Here is a 21,907-nt window from a genome sequence, read left to right on the forward strand (position 1 = left end):
CGGGGGTCAACCCAGCATCGAGTCAGCATAGCATGCTAGCTCAGGTTGGGATTCCAGCAAGATCGGGTCGAAAAGTTCGATATGGCTGCGCTCTCTCAGTTGTAATAAGGTCGCCCGATCATAGAAAACGTTTGCAGAGTATGTCTTAACTCGGAACAGAAAAGTAAGAAGAAGACGAAAAAAAAGAAAAAAACTTGACTTGGAGAGCTCCGCAACGTCGCCCTCTGGGGAGCGCCATTACTCACCATTAATTATTAATTATTATTAATTATCATATTGTAGTGTTAATTGAAGAGAACTATAATTTTGTTCCTTCTGTTCGCCAAGGTAAGACATTGTGGTTAAGTAAGTATATTCTTGAGCAAAATTAAAAAAAAAATAACAGTTTTGGTACTTTGGCATCTTGTTGTAGTTATTCAAGTAGTGTTGTATTGCAGTCTCTTGTATTGACCGTTTATAGGCCTCCAAAATATACTGTTTTTTTATTGAGGAATTCTCAGACACATCATGTATAAAAGTAACTAATTATGAGAAATTACTAATTTGTAGGCAATTTCAATCTCCATATTGATAACCAATATGACTCCAAAGCAAAAGAATTTATTAACTTACTGCACTCCTTTGCTCTCAGCCAGCACCTCAGCCAATCTACACATAAGGGAGGACACAAGCTGGATTTAGTCATTTCAAAAGGTTTTTATTTATTTATTTATTTATTTTATTTTATTTATTTCTAAAGCACTTTAAAAACAACCTCAAGGCTGACCAAAGTGCTGTACAAAGAAAAACAACACATAAACACATAAGAACTGAAGAGATTCTTAATAGAAAGTATAAAAAGTATACAAATAACCAACATATTATACAGGGTTAAAAGCCAGAGAGTAAAAATGTGTTTTTAAATAGGATTTAAAGGCAGCTAGCAAAGGAGCCTGCCTAACGTGCAACGGCAAATCGTTCCAGAGTTTTGGGGCTGCAACTGAAAAAGCTTGATAACCTCGGAGTTTGCATCGTGCCTTGGGAACGCGTAAAAGCATCTGGTCTGCTGACCTGAGAGAGCGAGACGGTACGTAAGGGTGCAGCAGTTCTGACAAATAAAGAGGGGCACACCCATTAAAAGATTTAAAAACAAATACAAGGATCTTAAAATGGATTCGAAAACGAATTGGAAGCCAGTGGAGGGAAGCCAAAATCGGGGTAACATGCTCATGCTTTCTTATGCCAGTTAAAAATCGAGCAGCAGCATTTTGCACCAGCTGTAGGCGAGCCATGGAGGCCTGGCTAATTCCAAAAAGAAGCGCATTGCAGTAATCTAGATGAGATGTTATAAAAGCATGTACAGTATCACTGTTTCAAGGTTGCGCTTGGACAACACAGGCTTGATTTTTGACAGCCGTCTCAACTGGAAAAAGCAAGAATTTACCACTGCGTTCACATGGCTATCAAGTTTTAAAGTGGAATCCATTTTTACACCTAAATTTGTGATCATGGATTTCTCAAATTGAGCCACAGTGGAAAGGTCGATGCAGGGGGTCCCACTGGTGCTATTGGGCCTAAACAGCATGACTTCTGTTTTGTTCTCATTAAAATTTAGAAAATTTAATGCATTCCAACTCCTTATGTCAATAAGGCAATCAAGCAGGGGCTGGACAGAACATGGACCTTGGCGCTTTAGATGGAAATACACCTAACAGTCATCTGCATAAAGATGAAAGGAAATACCGTGTTTCTGAAAAATAGCGCCAAGTGGCAGCAGGTACAAGGAGAACAGAAGAGGTCCCAGGATGGAGCCCTGTGGTACCCCCCAGGGGAGGGCAACAGAGGTGGAAGTAAAATCATCAATACTGACACAAAAACTTCTATCTGAAACATAGGACCTAAACCATTGGAGAGCTAAACCTGTGATGCCCACCCACTGCTCCAACCTAGAGATGAGGATCTCATGGTCTATCGTGTCAAATGCAGCTGTTAAATCCAAAAGCATAAGTAATACGCAGTCACCAGAGTCCACTGTCAAATTAATATCATTAAAAACCCTTAACAGAGAGGACTCAGTGCTGTGGTGAGTTTTAAACCCAGACTGGAACACTTCCAGAAAGGACTTCAGTTGGGTATAGATGACTTTTTCCAAGAGTTTGGACAAGAAAGGTAGCTTGGAAACAGGCCTAAAGTTAGATATAACAGAGTGGTCCAGACCCGTTTTTTTCAGCAGTGGTTGCACGACAGCATGTTTAAAATTTTTAGGCACCACACTAGAGGTTAAACTACTTTAAAAGTTTCAAATTAAAAGTTTTAGGATTAAAAGTTGATGTGAGGCAGGTTGTGGAGTTTTCATGTTATATTAAGTAGAAATACTGATAGCTAGAACTAAGGAGCAGCATATTGTTAAAACATTATTTTAATGCCACATCAACCTCTAGGTTTGATAATATTCTGAAATAATCATTCTGAATGTAGTGCTTGTCCTAATACGGCCAGCTATTTTACCAGTAAGGTGGAATATCTGATTGCTAAGGTGAGAGCTGTAGCTGACATACTGTGTTGCCCCTGAAAAAAATATTAAATCCTTTCGCACTAAAATACCTTAGAAGACTCAGAGTGTTTAATCTTAAGGTAAAATGCTGCTGTGCTGAACATAAATGGAGGAAAACTAAACTAACAGTCCACTATGAAATACTGAAGGCACACATGAGGAGGGTCGGCGCCATCTTTAAGGTGAATTAGGTATTTGCCAAGGGGGCAGATCATAAAAGCTGCACAAGTTAGCTACATAATTATTTGTTGTTATCAAAAAATGGAAATGGTGAAAGTCTTAGAAATAAAATTGATCCCTTAGCATTAAAAGTCAAGGCAGAAGAAAAGAATGTATGTTTAATCATAGACTCTAACCTAAAATTTAAATTTCACATTAAGCACACTAAGATTGCATGTTTCCATTTAAAGTACATTGCAAAAGATAGATCAGTGATAACGCTGCAAGATACTGAGAAATTAATTCACCCTTTTCTTATTCGTCGACTGAACTACCAAAGAAAACCATCAATTGATTGCAATTAGTTCAGAATGATGCAGCAAGAATCTTAACCAGAAAAAGAAAATCTGACCACATCTCACTGATTTTAGCATCATTACATTGATAACCCATGTCATTTAATGTTGAATTTAAAATACTAGTAATCTAATATATAGGGCAGCACAGTGGTACAGAGGTAGCGCTGCTGCCTCACAGTAAGGAGACCTGGGTTCGCTTTTCGGGTCCTTCCTGCGTGGAGTTTGCATGTTCTCCCCGTGTCTGTGTGGGTTTCCTTCAGGTGCTCCGATTTCCTCCCACAGTCCAAAGACATGCAGGTTAGGTGCATTGGGGATCCTAAATTGTCCCTAGTGTGTGCTTGGTGTGCGTGTGTGTGTGTGTGTGTCCTGCGGTGGGCTGGCGCCCTGCCCAGGGATTTGTTCCTGCCTTGTGCCCTGTGCTGGCTGGGATTGGCTCCAGCAGACCACCATAATTCTGTGTTAGGATATAGCGGGTTGGGAAATGACTGACTGACTGATCTTATATATAAACATCTATGCATGATAGTGTTTGTGTCTGTCTGTCTGGCCAGGAAGTATGAGGGTACAGTTTGAAGCTCAAAGAAATCGACTCTGCTGCCAAAGTGAAACTGTTGACAAAAGAGAGACTCTCTTAGCTGGTAATATACAAGCGAGGTGAGCACATTGGCAAAATGAAACCTCCAAGGAGAGAGAAACTCACTTAGCTGCTGATAGACAAAGAGGGTGAGCACATTCGCAAAATGAAACCGCCGAGGAAAGAGAACCTCACTTAGCAGCTAATGCACAACTGGAGAATCCATGGTTTCTAGGAACCTGGCTTTTTACAACACGGGCTTACACAGCTAGTGGTATATAAACCCTTAAATAGTCTTACTCCTCCCTGTGTTTTGGAGTGCATATCACCCTACTTTCCAGGTTGTAACCTTAGATCTTCTAAAAGCTTTCTGCTTGTGGTGAGGTTACTCTTTGCTGTTATGCACCAAAAATCTGGAATACTTTGCTGATAGAAATACACCAGGTTAATACCGTGGAAAGTTTTACAAATTTTGAAAATACAGTGATCCCTCGCTATATCGCGCTTCGCCTTTTCGCGGCTTCACTCTATCGCGGATTTTATATGTAAGCATATTTAAATATATATCGCGGATTTTTTGCTGGTTCGCGGATTTCTGAGGACAATGGGTCTTTTAATTTCTGGTACATGCTTCCTCAGTTGGTTTGCCCAGTTGATTTCATACAAGGGATGCTATTGGCAGATGGCTGAGAAGCTACCCAACTTACTTTTCTCTTTCTCTCTCTTGCGCTTTCTCTGATCCTGACGTAGGGGGATTGAGCAGGGGGGCTGTTCGCACACCTAGACGATACGGACGCTCGTCTAAAAATGCTGAAAGATTATCTTCACGTTGCTACCTTCTGTGCAGCTGCTTAGTGAAGGACATGCTGCACGGTGCTTCGCATACTTAAAAGCTCGAAGGGCACGTATTGATTTTTGATTGTTTGTTTTTCTCTGTCTCTGTCTCTCTGTCTCTCTTTCTCTGCTCCTGACGGAGGGGGTGTGAGCTGCCGCCTTCAACAGCTTTGTGCCGCGGTGCTTCGCATACTTAAAAGCCAAACAGCCCTATTGATTTGTTTGGTTTCTCTGTCTTTATGACAGTCTCTGCTCCTGACGCACACTCTTTTGAAGAGGAAGATATGTTTGCATTCTTTTAATTGTGAGACAGAACTGCCATCTCTGTCTTGTCATGGAGCACAGTTTAAACTTTTAAAAAAGAGACAAATGTTTGTTTGCAGTGTTTGAATAATGTTCCTGTCTCTCTACAACCTCCTGTGTTTCTGCGCAAATCTGTGACCCAAGCATGACAATATAAAAATAACCATATAAACATATGATTTCTACTTCGCGGATTTTCTTATTTCGCAGGTGGCTCTGGAATGCAACCCCCGCGACGGAGGAGGGATTACTGTAACTACATTTAAGTTAGAATTATCTAATTCTTCATGAATTTGTAATCATTACTAATCTTTGATTTTCTCTGCTTTCTTTTCCATTTACTCTGTGGTGGTGACCCCCAACTGATCAAAGCTCTGAGCAGCTGCATGTGATGCTTGTGTCGAATCCCCTAAGGCAAAGCCTTAAAAAACAATAAGGAAACACTTAAGTACAATTTTTTAAAAAAGAATTTCTGCCCTTCCAATCATTTGTTCTGACCTTATCATCAAACTCATCTTTAGAGGTTTAAAAAGCTGTTCTATGTATAATGACTCTATTGTAATAACTTTATATCTATTTTAAGTAAGTTCATGTTCATTTACTTTTTGTATGTTATCTATTTATTATTATTCTTATCAAATAGTAATTTACAGTACCTCTCCTTGCTTGTATCTATTTCTTTGACATCTTGTAAAGCACTTTGAGCTACATTCTGTGGATGAAAATGTGCTATAGAAAACAATGTTGTTTTGTGTTGCCATCACACAGAATAGTGTCCTCCACCAACATGCTGTTGTCATCCTGCCTTACAGACATTATTAAAAGGTAAAAAATATCAAAACCCTAACCAAAAAAGAGAAAACTTCTAAATATAACTAAATTACCTTGAAAATCAAGGCTGCATCAAATAAATATCAAAATATCAAACTAAATATAAACATCAAAAATCTCACTTTCAAAAACTTCTGGAAAAAGAGCCCAAAAAAATTCTATAACAAAAAGTCCAAGTCAGTGTGATTCCTAACAAGGCAAAAATCAGCATTCTTAGCATAATAAGAAAGACACATATTTCAAAAAAGCCCGACCAACACAGGAGTGAATCCAATGCCTTCCCTCACTAAAGCCCCATCTGAAGCCTGACCTACTGTATACAGTACATCCATCCCATGTGCTGGCAGAGGCCTAATTACAGCAACAGGGAGTTATATATCAGTTAAAGATTTTATCCCACCACTATCAAAGCTAATAAGATAGTTAATTACATTATTTAAATTCAAGACCAGTATCACTGCTTTTGTTAGCTTAATTAACGGCAGATAACTTGTTAGAAAAAAAGCAATTAACACAGAAACTAATAAAAAAGTAACTGAAATAACATGGACAAAAGGTAGGTAGGATTCATACAGAACCACAACACATGTTCTCTTTGGAGTACACAACATAGCCCACACACTTACATTTTTGAACAGGATGCACAACACTCTTCTACCAGTGAATCACATAAATAACACAGAACAAAACAGATATCTTGAGATAATGCCATCTTCCTTTGTTCAGGCCTGGCCCAAAACTGGTTTGATTATCAACCAATCATCCCCTCTTCTCAATCCCGTTGAAGATTTTTTTTGCATGCCAGTTAAGGGTGAGTGACTGCTAGCTTCATGAACACATTCCTCATCAGAAGACAGTGGAGGGGGATATGTGATGCTATAGATGTGGGTGTTATCCAGGGATGGACACACTGAAGGTGCTTCTTCCTTTGCTGTCCAGCCCAAGGATCATATCGTCTGTGATGACGACATGTTCCTGTGGCCATCGCTAGATGGTGTGATGCAGCCTATGTATTGTCCTTCCCTTTATAAGGTTCTTTTGTTTGTACTTTCTTCTGAAGGTGTTTTTTTTATCTTCATTCAAAAAATAGCACATTTTTGGTGTATACACCCTTAAATATACATTGTATGTGTTGTGCATATTTTGCAAGGATTTGTTATGGAGGAAAATAAAATTTGTTTCAACAGTTTATTTGTGGTTTCTGCACTTCTGCCCATTTGGACAAAAGAATTCTCTACTTCCAGAACTAATATCCACCAAAGATGGTAACAGCTTTGTTTCAGTACATTAGTGTGTATTTTGGGTTGGACAAAAATCTGATAATAAGATTGCTGTATGAGCTATTTGGTATAAAGATTTGATTTTGATAGAAGTTTATGTAATTTTTGAATACAGTGCTTCATTTTGCAGAAAATATGCATATTTTAGGTGTGATGTTTTGTGAATTGTATTTAATGTTTTGGAAAAATGAGCCCTGTTTTCAAAAAATGTGTGTTGACTATTGATAAATATTATAAATGGGCCTTGCTTCTGGCCCACAGATCCTCTGTGTACTTTTACACTGGGCTCATTTTGTTTGGGCAATGTTCTCCATTAGTTACAGTCTGCACCCAAGCCACCATCTTAGCCAGTGAAACCAAAAGAGACTTTCATTAGCTCAAATGGCTCATCGGGCATCTGACTACAAGCGGGTCTCTTCTTCATCGCGGGCTTCTTTCTCTGAGCCCTGTTCATGGTCAAGAAGCCAATCCATTTTATATACACCCATATTCTCTAATTCCACACCAGTAGTAATTAACAATAATTAACTTAGATTGATCCTCTATGTAATGCTGATTAAGTCTCTAATACCAAAAAACTCATAGTTAAAGGAAGAAGGTGCAGACTCCCCACACACTTGACCAGATACAGTATCAAACAAAGACCTCTTGTTATGTCCATTCAAATCAAGTTTTAGGAGATGAAGTCCTTCCTTGCACCAAGGGAGGAAACAAGCAGGCATGCTATGACAGTTGTAGGTATTATGAATTAATGTAAATTTACACTTAAAATGAAGAGGCCCTCCTCAGCCATCATAAGCACTTGCCTAGGTTTACCTTCAGTATCCCCTTTATGTGCATTTGAAGTAAATTTAAAAACTCCAGTTTCATTGAATGCATGCCAGGGGTAACGGGCTGATTGTTGTAATAGTGATGGGTCAAGGGTTGTCCATTTAAGTCAAAGGGAAAAGGCCAGAAACCGTAAAGAGAAACCTTAGAACAAAGCTCCAAGGCAACGCTGACCAGCATCATTCCAGAAGAGAGCCGTGTGACAGTTAGCCTCTTGTTACGCCAGTATTTGTGGAGCTTGCTCAGGTATCCTGGATGAAAGAAAGAGACATGTTGGAGATTGAAGTCCTGCAGGGTAAAGTAAACCCTGAAAGAGGGCTCCATGCAAAAGGCATACGCAAAAGCTGGCATCAGCACCTCTGCATGTCCATAGGCCTTCATCTTTTGTATAAATGGCTTCCTGGCATATGACAAACTATCATACCTGAAAGTTAAAAGACAAGAAGGAAAACAGTAAAGATTAAGATGGCATTGTGATACCTAGGACTAAATACCTGTGAGTTGTATGGGGTGCTGCAACTCCTCAAACTCCCAACACAACAGGCTCAGACACAAGTTTCATTATGGGAAACTCTTTACAGTAAGCATTTCTCATATCACAGTAACACTTCATTTCTCATGCACAATAACTTTGTTGTCTTCTCTCTCAGTCTCCTTCGGTCCTTCAGTTACAGTATCTCTTTCCTCCTCCTCCAGACTCTGGTTCCCAGACTGAAGTGGGGCTGCTCCTTTTATCCCACACCCAGGAATACTTCTGGTGATATGAAATTGTGGCTAGGATGCACTTCCAGGTAATGTTGAAGCCCTACACAGTAGTAATTCCCAATCCCTACAACTCCTCCTGGCAGACACCATGGAACCCCCTACGACTACAGCACCCAACAAACACAGCTAGGCCCTGACTGCTTATAGTTTTCTTAAAAATATATTATCAATAAATTGACTCTTCCTATATAACATGACCCAAACAGTTCTACCTGCCCACCAAGATGCTGGGGTTTGCTGTCACCAGGTCTGTCTTAGTTCCAATGTCAGCTGTGTAGTTTAGGGGTGGTAAGTTGAACCTGGAAAATAAAGGTGAAATAATTTCAGCCAGCATCTTTGCATCATTCCTTATAACACTGGCAAAGCTGTTTCTCTTGTTGGGGCTGCCTATGAATTGATATCCATCCATTCATTTTCTGATCCTACTTTTCACTTCAGGAAGCCAGAAGCTAACTGGATTGGTATACAGAAACACTTGTACCAAACCGCATCAGGGCTGCCAATCCATCTAACAACCTGACTTTGGCTTGTGGGTAAAAATCAAACCTGGATCACAGCATTGTGACACTAGAGGCTGCACAATAAGCATCCTAAAGATACACACCCAAATGAATTTATCACCTGTACTCTTTACTTGTTACCATTACAGTCAAAGTATACTCTCCTAAAACATTCAAAAATTCACAGTCTCTCCATGTTACTGTGTAGGAGTAAACAGTATTGAATCTGCATACTACACTTTTGCAAGATAATTACAGCCCTCATACAAGTATGAAATGAATAATAATTATAACATTTTAATGTGATTTCACTGCTGGGCCTGCTGTGACATTTCACTCTTGCATAGATAGATAGATAGATAGATAGATAGATAGATAGATAGATAGATAGATAGATAGATAGATAGATAGATAGATAGATAGATAGATAGATAGATAGATAGATAGATAGATAGATAGACTTTATGTAGGGGGTCATTTAACTTTTTACAGATGCTGAAGAAATATAACAAACAACAAAAAATTCAGGCTCGGTGAAAGAGAAAAGAACAGTCATAGCCATAGTGAGGCACTATAAAGGCATATTGCTGTAGATATGAAAGAATCTCAGTAGCGTTTCTTGACAAACTTTGCTAAAAGTCCTCATTGTCCGTGTGTCAGATAGAGGATGTGCAGCATTGTTCATAATGGCACTCAGTTTTGTCTTCATTCTCTCCTCATCTGCTACATCCAGGGAGTCCAGAGTGTGTCCCATAACTCAGCCTGCCTTTTTTAACCAGCTTTTTGATTTGATGGACCTCTTGCACAGTGATGTTACTGGCCAGAAAACTACAGTGTAAAAAATTGCACTGGCCATCACAGAGTAGTAGAACATTAAAGGAGTGCAATTTCCTAGGAATAAAAGGAATCTGCTCAGCCCTTTCTTAAATAAATTCTTTGTGTTAGGAGACTAGTCCAGCCTGTCACTAATGTAGACCACCGACTACTATAAAAAGGCTGCAGATGTCATACACCACAACTCGACTAGCACATCTCTTTCTACTATGGACTGTTCCTGAAGAAAATGTATACTGCTGCCTGAGGTTTACATTTGTGTTTCAGTGATCAAGGGTTTTCTTGTCTGTGTTTCCTTGTATTATGAATCAATGAACAGATGTCACAGTGGCAGAAAATGAGCTTTCATCAACAGTCAACCCCCTGACTTCCATGGCAGCATCACCTTGGGCTCTGTTCCTCAAGACATGTAATAGCCAACAATGTAACATCTTTCAAAGTCACTGAGAACTCAATAGACAACTGGATCTGGGCAGGATTACTGTAAACATGATATATTGGAATTGCAATTGGAATCTCAATTCATAAAATATTGATATTTTCTTTAGTATGTGAGGAGCACTATATGAAAATTAGTGGCCCTAAGAATCCAATGTATAGGTGTATTGCATATTTTGGAATAAATTTGAATCTTTAATTTCTTGATTTTAATGTGGATGGTGGATGGTGGCTGGATACCAGTGGCACAAGAACATAAAGGTAAGTGGTGCTATCCCATTATTCCAAGAACCTCAGTTTGTCTTGCAGTCCAGTCACAATGGAGTTTTCCTCATCTTGGCCTGGTTGAAGGTAGGCAAGCCCACATCATCCCAATCTGAATAGATTCTGAATGGGCACCATCTGACCAGTTGTGTCACTGTCTGGCTTGGGAACTGCAGTGCAGTGACTGTAAAGTCCTACTACAGACAGTGCACACAGCAGAAAAGATCATTGGGACCTCTCTAGCTTCCATTAAAGAATTCTTTATAAAGTGTTGCATCCACAAAACCTGTAGCATTGTGAAGAACTGCTCCCACCCCTCTCATGGTCTCTTTGTTCCACTTCCATCTGGCAGAAAGTACTATAGCATCTAAATCAGGTCTCCCAGGTTCTGCAACAGCTTCTACCCCTTGGCTATCTGGACTCTGAACTTTAACTAAATATACCCAATACCAGGTAACACTCATTCCTTTTTGTTTCTTTACTTCTCTTTTACCTTGTTTATATATGATACACCTTTTATAAGCAGTACAAGGGCTTTGTTAAATGGCGTGACACAAACCACCTACACCTGAACACCAGCAAAACCAAGGAGCTGGTGGTGGATTTTAGGAGGCCCAGGCCCCTCCCGGATCCCGTGATCATCAGAGGTGACTGTGTTCAGAGGGTGCAGACCTATAAATACCTGGGAGTGCAGCTGGATGATAAACTGGACTGGACTGCCAATACTGATGCTCTGTGCAAGAGAGGACAGAGCCGGTTATACTTCCTTAGAAGGCTGGTGTCTTTCAACATCTGCAATAAGATGCTACAGATGTTCTATCAGATGGTTGTGGCGAGCGACCTCTTCTACGTGGTGGTGTGCTGGGGAGGCAGCATAAAGAAGAGGAACGCCTCACGCCTGGACAAACTGGTGAGGAAGGCAGGCTCTATTGTAGGCACAGAGCTGGACAGTTTGACATCCGTGGCAGAGCAACGGGCGCTGAGCAGACTCCTGTCAATCATGGAGAATCCACTGCATCCACTAAACAGTGTCATCTCCAGACAGAGGAGCAGCTTCAGAGACAGACTGCTGTCACTGTCCTGCTCCACTGACAGACTGAGGAGAACATTAACATTATACAATGTTATTGACTGTTATACCTGCCTCGCACTCTCCACCTTGCATTTTTTAACTTAATTTGCATTTTTATCAGTCTTAAATTAATATTGTTTTTATCAGTATGCTGCTGCTGGAGTATGTGAATTTCCCCTTGGGGGTTAATAAAGTATCTATCTATCTATCTATCTATCTATCTATCTATCTATCTATCTATCTATCTATCTATCTATCTATCTATCTATCTATCTATCTATCTATCTATCTATCTATCTATCTATCTATCTATTTTATACTGCCTTTCACTTCTATCTATCTATCTATCTATCTATCTATCTATCTATCTATCTATCTATCTATCTATCTATCTATCTATCTATCTATCTATCTATCTATCTATCTATCTATCTATCTATCTATCATAATGGCAAGGAAAAGGCAATTAATAAAAGAAGACAGACTATTGTAATCCTTAAAGTTGTAGGTCTTTACTTGAAAGAATTTTTAAAGAAAGACAAGGTGTCAGTGACAGTTTTCTATGTCATGAAAAGTATAGGGTGGTCCAGATCTAACTATGCAACTTTTAATGCAATGCAATAATTGCATAATTAGATCTGGACCACCCTGTATCTTGGAAACTGGAACAGATTTAGTAGACAGAAAGCCACAGCAGCATCAGAAGAAAAGTTTCTGAGTGTATAAGGGTAAATAAGGGGTATCAGGAAAAAGAAAATAAACTGCCTGCCTCTTAGACTAGGACACCCTGAATTAATTTGTATCAGCACATTTTGGGATACAAAATGACATCATATATAACATTTAACTTTGTGCTTTGTTCTGTGATAAGTTTACATAAGCCTTTTAATATGTTTAACTAGTTTGAGACTTTACATAATACTTAGCTCAGTAATGTGTTTCTGGAGTATCATATTTATCAAAAGCTGAATGGTGAAAATTAAAAAATATTGAAATGTGTTATGCAAATGAACCTAACATACAACAATGAATAAGACTTTTCTTGTTTTATTATTTTCAGCAACAGAGAGTCAATAGCTTGCAGTTTCAGAAAATTAATGGGAATTTTTTGATAATGGAGTATCCATGAAGTTGTGGGATTGAGAGAGGATTTTGTTCCAACCAAATTTTTTTAAGAGATAGCACAGAGATTTTACTAGCTACTTAATAAACTGTGCAGCCACTATGAAAATGTCTCACCACTTCAGTTGTTCAAATTATTCTAAATAGTAAAAACAGCACATTGAAAGTCTTTTATCTTATATCTCTTGTTTTTCTGTTTTTTTCAGTCTTCACTATTTTGTCCTTCTAGAAGAAATGATTTGGGTGGCATAGTGGCACAGTGGTGGTACTGCTGCCTTGAAGTAAGGTGACCAGGGTTTGCGTCCCGGGTCCTCTGTGTGTGGAGTTTGTATGTTCTCTCCATGTCTGCATGGGCCCAAAGACATGCATGTTAGGTGGATTGCCAATACTAAATTGGTCCTACTGAGTGTGTGTGGGTTCACCCTGTGATGAACTGGCGCCCTGTCCAGGGTTTGTTCCTGCCTTGCACCCTATGCTAGCTGGTACAGGCTCAGGCACCCCCCACAATACATTCCAGGTCTAAACTGGTTAGAATATGACTGACTGACTGGCAAGAATGATTTGCTATAGGCCTGTACGTATGGCATTTTTTCAGGACTAAGCTGTTTTGTTTCTTTGATTTGAGGCAACCCCCACTTGCTTCTGCTTGAACAGTGAAACTAATAAGTAGTTAAATATCCTTCTCTGGCTTGTTGTAAATTATCCTCTTTAAATTCCACTTACTGTATTTCTCACTAGGAAGCTTTATACCCAAGACCAAATTAATATGAATGGCATGTGATCACAGACATCTCCAGTCAGCGGGAGGCATGCTGCTGCTGCAAATCACTCTTTAATACATACAATACAATACATTGCCTCGATTTTTACATTTTTTAAAATATTTTCTACTTGTGGAGCTTCTATTTTCAGTGGAAATGGCTCCCTAGAACCCTCTATGGAAGAGCTGGCATTGGTTTAATATAACATAACACAACCCTCCTCATGTGTACATTAGAGCAAACATTCTTAGAAGAAAATCTGCCAACCTTTCAGCATTTGGGAACTGGACCTGGTCCAGTTCTGTCCAGGATTGTACACTTTCCACAGATCGATGCGCTTGTTTCAGTTCAGATGATTCTTGCATGTCTATCATTTCTAGTTGCAGTGAATGTTACTTAAGTGACATGAGCACCGGTTTGGTTATTGATGAACTCTCCTCCCACATTAATCGTGAAAGGATTCTTTGAAAATTGCAAGTTCTTAATGGGAATGTCAAAGTTGTCAAACCTTGCAGCAAAGTTCACCACTACCTTGCCTAAAAATTCTGTCATTAATACAGTAATTGGTGCAGATGACAAATTATTTATTAAATCACGCAGTGTTGGGAAATGAAGCATTACCCTGTAATTAAATCATTTGAAAACAAGTCTGGTTTCTTTTTGAATCCATTAAGTTTTTTAACAAGATTTACGACTGTTTAACCCTTTCCTTGCAAACTAAGATTAAGTTCATTTAAATGTTGGAAGATGTTATTCAGGAAGAGCAATTTCTACCATTAACTTCTCGCCCGGCATGTTGCATACGAATGCCTCCGACAGCCGTGGAAAAAAGCAACGATCCCCTGCCGATGTTCACAAACCCCTTTAAGTGCATTGCCCTAAACATGGTTATGCACAAGTAAATTATTGTGCCTGGCTAACATATCATACAGGTGTTTGTGAAACAAGAGATGTTTAAGGCTCAATGTTGCTCTGATGAAATTTATTTTTTTAACTCATTGCTCTGAGCCCTTTCTTATTTGCAATGGTGGTGGACAGGTTGACAGACCAGATTAGACAGGAGTCCCTGTGGACTATGATGTTTGCTGATGACATTATGATCTGTAGTGATAATAGGGTGCAGGTTGAGGAGACCCTGGAGAGAGCTCTAGAGAGGAGAGGAATGAAGGTCAATAGGAACAAGACAGAATAGATGTGTGTAAATGAGGGGGAGGTCAGTGGAATGGTGAGGATGCAAGGAGTAGAGTTGGCGAAGGTGGATGTGTTTAAATACTTGGGATCAACAGTACAGAGTAACGGGGATTGTGGAAGAGATGTGAAAAAGAGAGTGCAGGCAGGGTGGAATGAGTGGAGAAGAATGTCAGGAGTGATATGTGACAGACGGGTATCAGCAAGAGTGAAAAGGAAGCTCTACAGGATGGTAGTGAGACCAGCTTTGTTATATGGGCTGGAGACGGTGGCACTGACCAGAAAGCAGGAGACAGAGCTGGAGGTAGCAGAGTTAAAGATGCTAAGATTTGCATTGGGTGTGACGAGGATGGACAGGATTAGAAATGAGTACATTAGAGGGTCCTTTCAAGTTGGACGGTTGGGAGACAAAGTCAGAGAGGCGAGATTGAGTTGGTTTGGACATGTGCAGAGGAGAGATACTAAGTATATTGGGAGAAAGATGTTAAAGATAGAGGTGCCAGGTAAGAGGAAAAGAGGAAGGCCTAAGAGAAGGTTTATGGATGTGGTGAGAGAGGACATGCAGGTGATGTGTGTAACAGAACAAGATGCAGAAGACAGAAAGATATGGAAAAAGATGACCTGCTGTGGCAACCACTAACAGGAGCAGCCGAAAGAAGAACAAGAAGATAGCTGAGTTTTGTACATAGAACTATGGAAGCGTATTAGGGCCACGGAGAAGAAAAAAAAATATGGACACGGTAGAGAAAAAAAGTGTATGTCGACATTTCCACTTTATTCTTGCCGTTTATATCGAGATTAAAGTCGACATTTCTCTCGGTGGTTTAACTTTGCAATGTCCTAAACTTCATTTTAAAATCAATGTTTAATTTACTAGATTTTCTCAAACCCAGTCATAACTAATGTAGCACATTAAATGCTTTGTATTAAGTGTTCCCCATTCCATGTTAATTGCTATGTGCTTCTTAAACTCACTTCCTCTTGCACTGAGAGGAGGCGCAGGCAGCAATCGCCACACAGAATCCATTTGTTTCATGATATTCCTGCTCTCTGAACATTTAGAATGCTAAGATAAATACTTGATGAAATGCATTAAAGCATGTATTAAGCATGCAGGTCTACATTCAGTGTAGAGAACTTTATGGCAGGTGTGACGAGGCTCCAAAAAACTGGATATATGGATATGCCATCCATTCAGGGTTGCTCTCATCCCAGCAAGCATCATGCGCAAGGCAGGAATGATTCCTGAACGGGGCGCCAGTTCATTCAGGTGAAAACAAGCAACACTTACACTAGGGTCAATTTAGCATAACAAAACCCCACATCCAACATGATTTTGAAAGGAAACTAAAGCATGCAGAGTAAACCCACCACAAAAACATGCAAATTGAAGGCAGGGAACACCCAACCTCCACACCACCATGCCCCCAAATGTTTAGTACATGATTTAAATTGATAGCAAGTATTTATCTTAGCATTCTAAATGTTCAGAGAGCATGCAGGAATATCATGAAATGAATGTATTCTGTTTGGCCATTGCTGTCTGTGCCTCCACTCAGTGTAAGAGGAAGTCAGTTTAAGAAGAACATAGTGATTAACATGGGTCGGGGAACACTTAATACGAAGCATTTAATGTGCTACATTAGTTGTAATGGGTTTTGAGAAAAACTAACAAATTAAACATTGATTTTAAGATGAAGTTTACGACATTCTACTTTAATGACAAAATAAACTACGAGAATAAAGTCAACATGTCGACTTTAATCTCGACATACACTTTTTTTTTCTTCACTGTGTCTGTATTTTTTTTCTTCTTCTCTGTGGCCCTAATACGCTTCCATACTTCTATAAGTCTAGAACGTTTTTCTTTAATGACTAAATAAACTACGAAAATAAAGTCAGCATGTCGGCTTTACCACTCTTGACATCACTTCTGGTGTCTGCCAACCTGGACCTGTGTCATCCTGCCAGAAGTCCTTATCAATAAAAGTTCTGCCATCTTGGAGCAGTGAATTTTAAGATTTCTTCTTCAATGTGTTTATAACTGTTTTATTTCAGTTATATGTGGTTTGCCAATGGGTGCCCCAGCACTCCACAGTTGTCTGTGATTCCTCTTACAAAAGACAGGATCCACAAGCAAACACAGTTTAATATTGTGAGCAGCAAAGATTAACTTTAGAAGAGAAACAATGCGAGAGAGCATGCTTTCATAAAGAATAACAGCAGGCATGAACATCTCATAATGTAATAAATTTGCAAGCAGACATCAGTCTCAGGTTATCGGCTGTTTCACTCAACTTTAAATTTTGTGTCCGGAATCAGGGTGTTATGTTTGATCAGTCATTAAACCTTGATGCTCATTTTAGGTTCTTATCTTGATCTTGTTTTTATAATCTGTGGATTAGATCAATGCTAAGAACAAAAGCATTGAAGGCTCAAAAGGAGACATTAATTCATGCTTTTATTTTTTCATGTCTTTATTATTGTAATTCTTTATTTACATGTTTAAAGAAGATGGCACTGCTGCATCTTCAGTCTATTCAGAATGCTTCTGCTAGATTGTTAACCAGCTCCAGTAAATGGTCAAACATTACTTCAACTTCATTTTTGCTTTGTTGGCTTCCAATGGAATTTAGAATACATTTTAAAATTTTAGTAATAACCTATAAAACTCTGCATGGTCAAACACCACAATATATTTCAGATTTCTTACAACATTATACTACCAATTGCCCACTTAGGTCATCTAACCAGGGCCTTCTTATTGTTCCATATACTCAGCTAAAGACTTGTGGGGATCAGGCTTTTCAGTCCATTGCACCAAAATGGTGGAATAGCCTTCCTTATGGTTTACGGGCTGCTGACACAATTTATACATTTAAAAAACAGTTGAAGAGGAACCTTTTTAGGCTAGCATATGGGTAAGCTGTTTCTGACTGTTCTGTTTTATGTTCATTTGCTGAAATGTTACTTTAATTTTATTGTTTGTAACCTCTGTGTGTGAATTGCTTTCTATGGTATGCAGCACTTTGTGACTCTGTCTGCCAACTGCACTTTATAAATAAAAAGAAAATTGAAAAAGGCAGATCCAAACATTTAATCACTAAATTTGGCAGATTCTTAAGATCTAATTTTTGACCTTAATATTTGTACAAGTCCTCTACTGAGCACTTTCTTAGTTTACTTAGAGCAAAGTCCAGGAAATCCTTCATTGCGTTCATAGCTCTTAAATAAGATAACAAATGTTGAGTGACATCAAAACATTTGGTATTATAGTGATTGCCGACTAGACTGGATATCATCACCACCTGACTGAAAAATGTAAAGAACAAAATTATAAAAATCTATTTCTTCATGACCATGATTAAGAATCTCAAGGAAATAAAAAATAAAATAGAATTTAGTACATCAACACAGACAGGAAGAAAAGGAAAGGAAAGGAAAATGGTAAATCGATTCTCCACCCCTCAAACCCTCACCCATACCTGCCTTACTGAGAAGTAAGGCAAGTTTAAAAAAATGTAGACACTGGTGCCTCATCCAGGACTGGCCTCTGCCCCATTTTGTTGAAATAATCTCCTGACCTTAGACCCCCTACTTTCACAGAGGTTAATTTTTTTCTAAGAGGCCATATCCCAGTTATAATGTTAATAGATAGATAGATAGATAGATAGATAGATAGATAGATAGATAGATAGATAGATAGATAGATAGATAGATAGATAGATAGATAGATAGATAGATAGATAGATAGATAGATAGATAGATAGATAGATAGATAGATAGATAGATAGATAGATAGATAGATAGATAGATAGATAGATAGATAGATAGATAGATAGATAGATAGATAGATAGATACTTAATTAATCCCAATGGGAAATTCACATAATTCACATTAATTGTACTGAAATAGTTCTGTCTTACTGTGTGTTTAACCTTACTTGTATTCTCATGTTTCAAGTGTAGCTTAGTTATTTCTGTAAATGTAAACACATGTAGATGCTGTGAACCTGTGCTCAGTAAAAAACATTATCCCAAAAAACTAAAAAAATAAACCTAACCTGCATGTCACTTTGCTTTTGAAGTAAAAGCAAAGCACGAGGAGAAACCCAAAGTGAACATGGGACTGAAGTGCAAACTGAACACACTTAAACCTTGAGAATTTTCAAATTACGGAGTATAACTTACAACTCATCTTGCAGTTTTCTGAACTGTGAAGTTTATCTTGACTACAGTCTTGTGTAACATATTTTTTATCTGAAGATAAACTGAAAAAGGAAGGTTTTTAATACCTGATAACAATGTCTGCTTGATCAATCTGCTCTCCACAGTTGCTGTTGCGTAAAATTCCCCCATTTCCAACTATAGCACAGTGTCCCAAAGTCTTGTTCCAAAAAGGTCTCTAACAAAGAAAGACAGTGTAGTCAAAGTTCCTGTTTTATTATTATTTTTATTACACTTGTCTCTCTGTGTATCACATTATTCCAAACATCCAAGTGAAAACCTCATTTATATGACTTATGTTGTCTTATAATAATGGTACATTGAGTGGCTCAAAGCTTGAAGGAAACTCCACTCCACGGTCAGGAGAACATACACTCAGGTACTCATTGGTACCTGGTCCATTAAGATTGGTCCACCTCATTCTCTATTGTTATAAGAGAGCTGCCACTCCAGAGTGAAACAAGAGTAGATAAAACTGTTTACCTCCGGAAACATTTCATAGAGAGTCTCATCCACAAAACGAGTCCTTTTATTATCCACTTCAAACATTATTGTCTCTCCAACCTTTATGTTCTCTTTGGTGAGAACCAGTTCCTGACTGGCATTACAGCAGCTCTGAAGCTCCCGCCTGTTTTGGTTCACAAAATAAAAAAAAAAAATTCAGGCCAAAAAATGATGGAACATGAAATTTTTCTAAATGGGTTTGTCCTCTGGATCTGAACTTAAATTGAACAGCAGTCTACAATGTTCTGGAATACATACATTCATATAGACTACATAAGGGTAATCTGTCAGTTCTGCGATCCAAATTCAAGGAGTTAGGTGCCAAGCTGAGGAGCAGTACTGACAAGGTAGTTTTCTCCGAAGTTCTGCCTGTGCCACGCACCAGTCCAGGTAAGACTGAGGAGATTAGTAGGCTTAATGTGTGGCTCAAATCTTGGTACAGGGTAGAAGGGTATAGGTTTATGGGGCATTAGGACTCCTTTTGGAAGAGATGGGACCTGTTCCGCCGTGATGGGTTACATCTGAACTGGAGGAGCACCAATGTATTGGGGAGGCGTATGTGTGGCTAGTCAAGGATTGTTTAAACTAGGGAATGGGGGGGTCTGGTCGTTTAGGACAGACCAGGTTTAGATCTATACATGGAAGAAAAAACAATGGTGTAGAAATAAAAATGCATAGTTATGTAAATTCTAAACAAACATTTAATAACACATTAAAAATAGCTTGCCTTAATACTAGAAGTATCAAAAATAAGGTAAGTGAGCTGGAGTTGTATGTAGCAGAGCATAATTATGATATTATAGCAATAATGGGAACCTGGCTAAAAAACAAAGATGGGGATGAGTGTAACATAGAGGGATACACATTTTTAAGGAAGGACAGACAGGACAGAAAAGGAGGTAGGGTTGCTGTTTATGCCACACCGAATTTAAATTTAAGTCCTCTTCAGTTGGAAGATGAGCCCCATCTTAGTGGAGTAGCATCCACTTGCAGAGCCACAGCACCATACGTCACCGCAGTTTTAGACCCGGAAGTGGCGTCACCTTCGTTTCAGGACTGACTTTGTAAAATTACTTTTGGAAGGTTTTGGCAGGTCTTGGCAAAGCCCGGAAAGTAACGTCGGGTCAAAAACCCGTTTAGAAACCAAATAATACGAATCATTGTGAAGTTCAGAGGGTTTCTGCCATCACATCGTGCCACACATCAATAAGGATCGTTTCTGTGAAATACACTATTAACATTTACATTGTGTTCGGGTCTGTGGGAACCATTTAACATGTTGACAAAATTAAAATAATCAAGATCTGTGTTAATTGAAAATAGCTTTTCGTTTACATTCATGAAACGAAGTATACAATATAATTATAATGTTTACACCACGTTAGAGTTTAGTAAAACGTTAATAATAACAATGATTACGTTTTTTAAAATGTACTATGCATGTGTGCAATATTGTTCTAAACTAATTTAGAATAAACATTTAAGTCAATCTAATATTTTTAAACATGTATGTGAAGAAAATGGCAATACATATTCTACACTGAATTATGCAATATATTAATTGCCTTATATAAAACTGCTCTAGTTTTTGTCACTTATTATTATAAACAATGGGCCATCAAAAGAAAAAAAATAAAAATACTAACAAGAACACAATTTATTTATATAGCACCCTGTCCAAAATTCAAAAAGAACAACAGGACCTATATAACATTGGCTACAAATAATATCTTCACTAAATAAAGATAAATACAGAATATACAAAACATTCAAATAGAATAAAAGACAATAATGCAGACTAAAATACAACATATAACACTACAAAAAAAATCTTGAGCAAATAACATAAATTGTGATAAAAATTCAAACCCTGAGTACCTGGACAGATAGAGAGGGTAAACTGAAAGAATGGGCAGAATGTCAGGTCTGTTTAATGTCCTCCTAAACAAATGAGTTAAAACAAATGAATGGAGTCAGCTGATGTCATTATTTTGGGAGGCCAATCCACAGTCAGGGCTTTATATACAGCTGAAGGCCCTGCTGTCACCCACAGAGTGCAGGTTAGTGGGGGGCACTGAATCAGAGGACCTTAGTGGGCAGGTCAAGAACAGAATTTGATATTCAATCCTGTAAGACACAGGGAGCAGTGAAGTAGTAGTGACTTACGATAATCAATTCAGGATGTGATAAAAGCAGGGACGAGTTCCTCAGCATTAGAAAAGGAGAGGAATGAGCAAACATGAGAAATGTGACACAGGTGGAAATAAGAAAGTTTCTTAATATGGTTTACATGGGTGAAATAAGAAAAGGAGGAATGAAAGTGACACCGAGATTCTTTGCAGTAAAAGAAGGTCTGATGAGAATGGTTGAAGAGGAGCTTGTTTTCTTAAGTTGCACTTTAGTGCCACTTTGCAGGAGTTCAGTTATGTTGCAATTTCATTTTGAAGAGTTTTGCTCTGTTCAGGTTTTAATTTTACTTTAATTTCACTGAGGCAAGTTGTGAGCTGAGAATGCTGAGATGAAGTATCACT

At 38.6% G+C, this 21,907-nt stretch overlaps 1 protein-coding gene and 2 long non-coding RNA genes across 3 annotated transcripts in view; 1 reads left to right on the top strand and 2 right to left on the bottom strand.

Moving 5' to 3' along the window:
- The window catches only part of LOC127527237 (uncharacterized), a 143,968-nt gene extending 136,841 nt beyond the window's left edge, over positions 1 to 7,127 (top strand). Inside the window, exon 2 of the long non-coding RNA XR_007934544.1 lies at positions 7,022 to 7,127. This is a non-coding gene — a long non-coding RNA (uncharacterized LOC127527237). The remainder of the gene's footprint in view (positions 1 to 7,021) is intronic.
- Positions 1 to 21,907, bottom strand: part of LOC114648954 (alpha-N-acetylneuraminide alpha-2,8-sialyltransferase-like) — a 258,331-nt gene that overhangs the window by 132,431 nt on the left and 103,993 nt on the right. The window contains exon 7 of the mRNA XM_051925313.1: positions 7,846 to 8,125. Coding sequence (XP_051781273.1) covers positions 7,846 to 8,125 — 280 coding nt within the window. The remainder of the gene's footprint in view (positions 1 to 7,845; positions 8,126 to 21,907) is intronic.
- On the bottom strand, positions 5,726 to 6,608 carry LOC127527236 (uncharacterized). Its single transcript, XR_007934543.1, has 2 exons — positions 5,920 to 6,608; positions 5,726 to 5,879 (listed from the first exon to the last, which is right to left on the bottom strand). It is a non-coding gene; the product is annotated as an uncharacterized LOC127527236 (long non-coding RNA).

Source organism: Erpetoichthys calabaricus, chromosome 3 (assembly GCF_900747795.2).
Source record: "Erpetoichthys calabaricus chromosome 3, fErpCal1.3, whole genome shotgun sequence".
In the NCBI taxonomy this organism is placed as follows: Eukaryota; Metazoa; Chordata; class Cladistia; order Polypteriformes; family Polypteridae; genus Erpetoichthys; species Erpetoichthys calabaricus.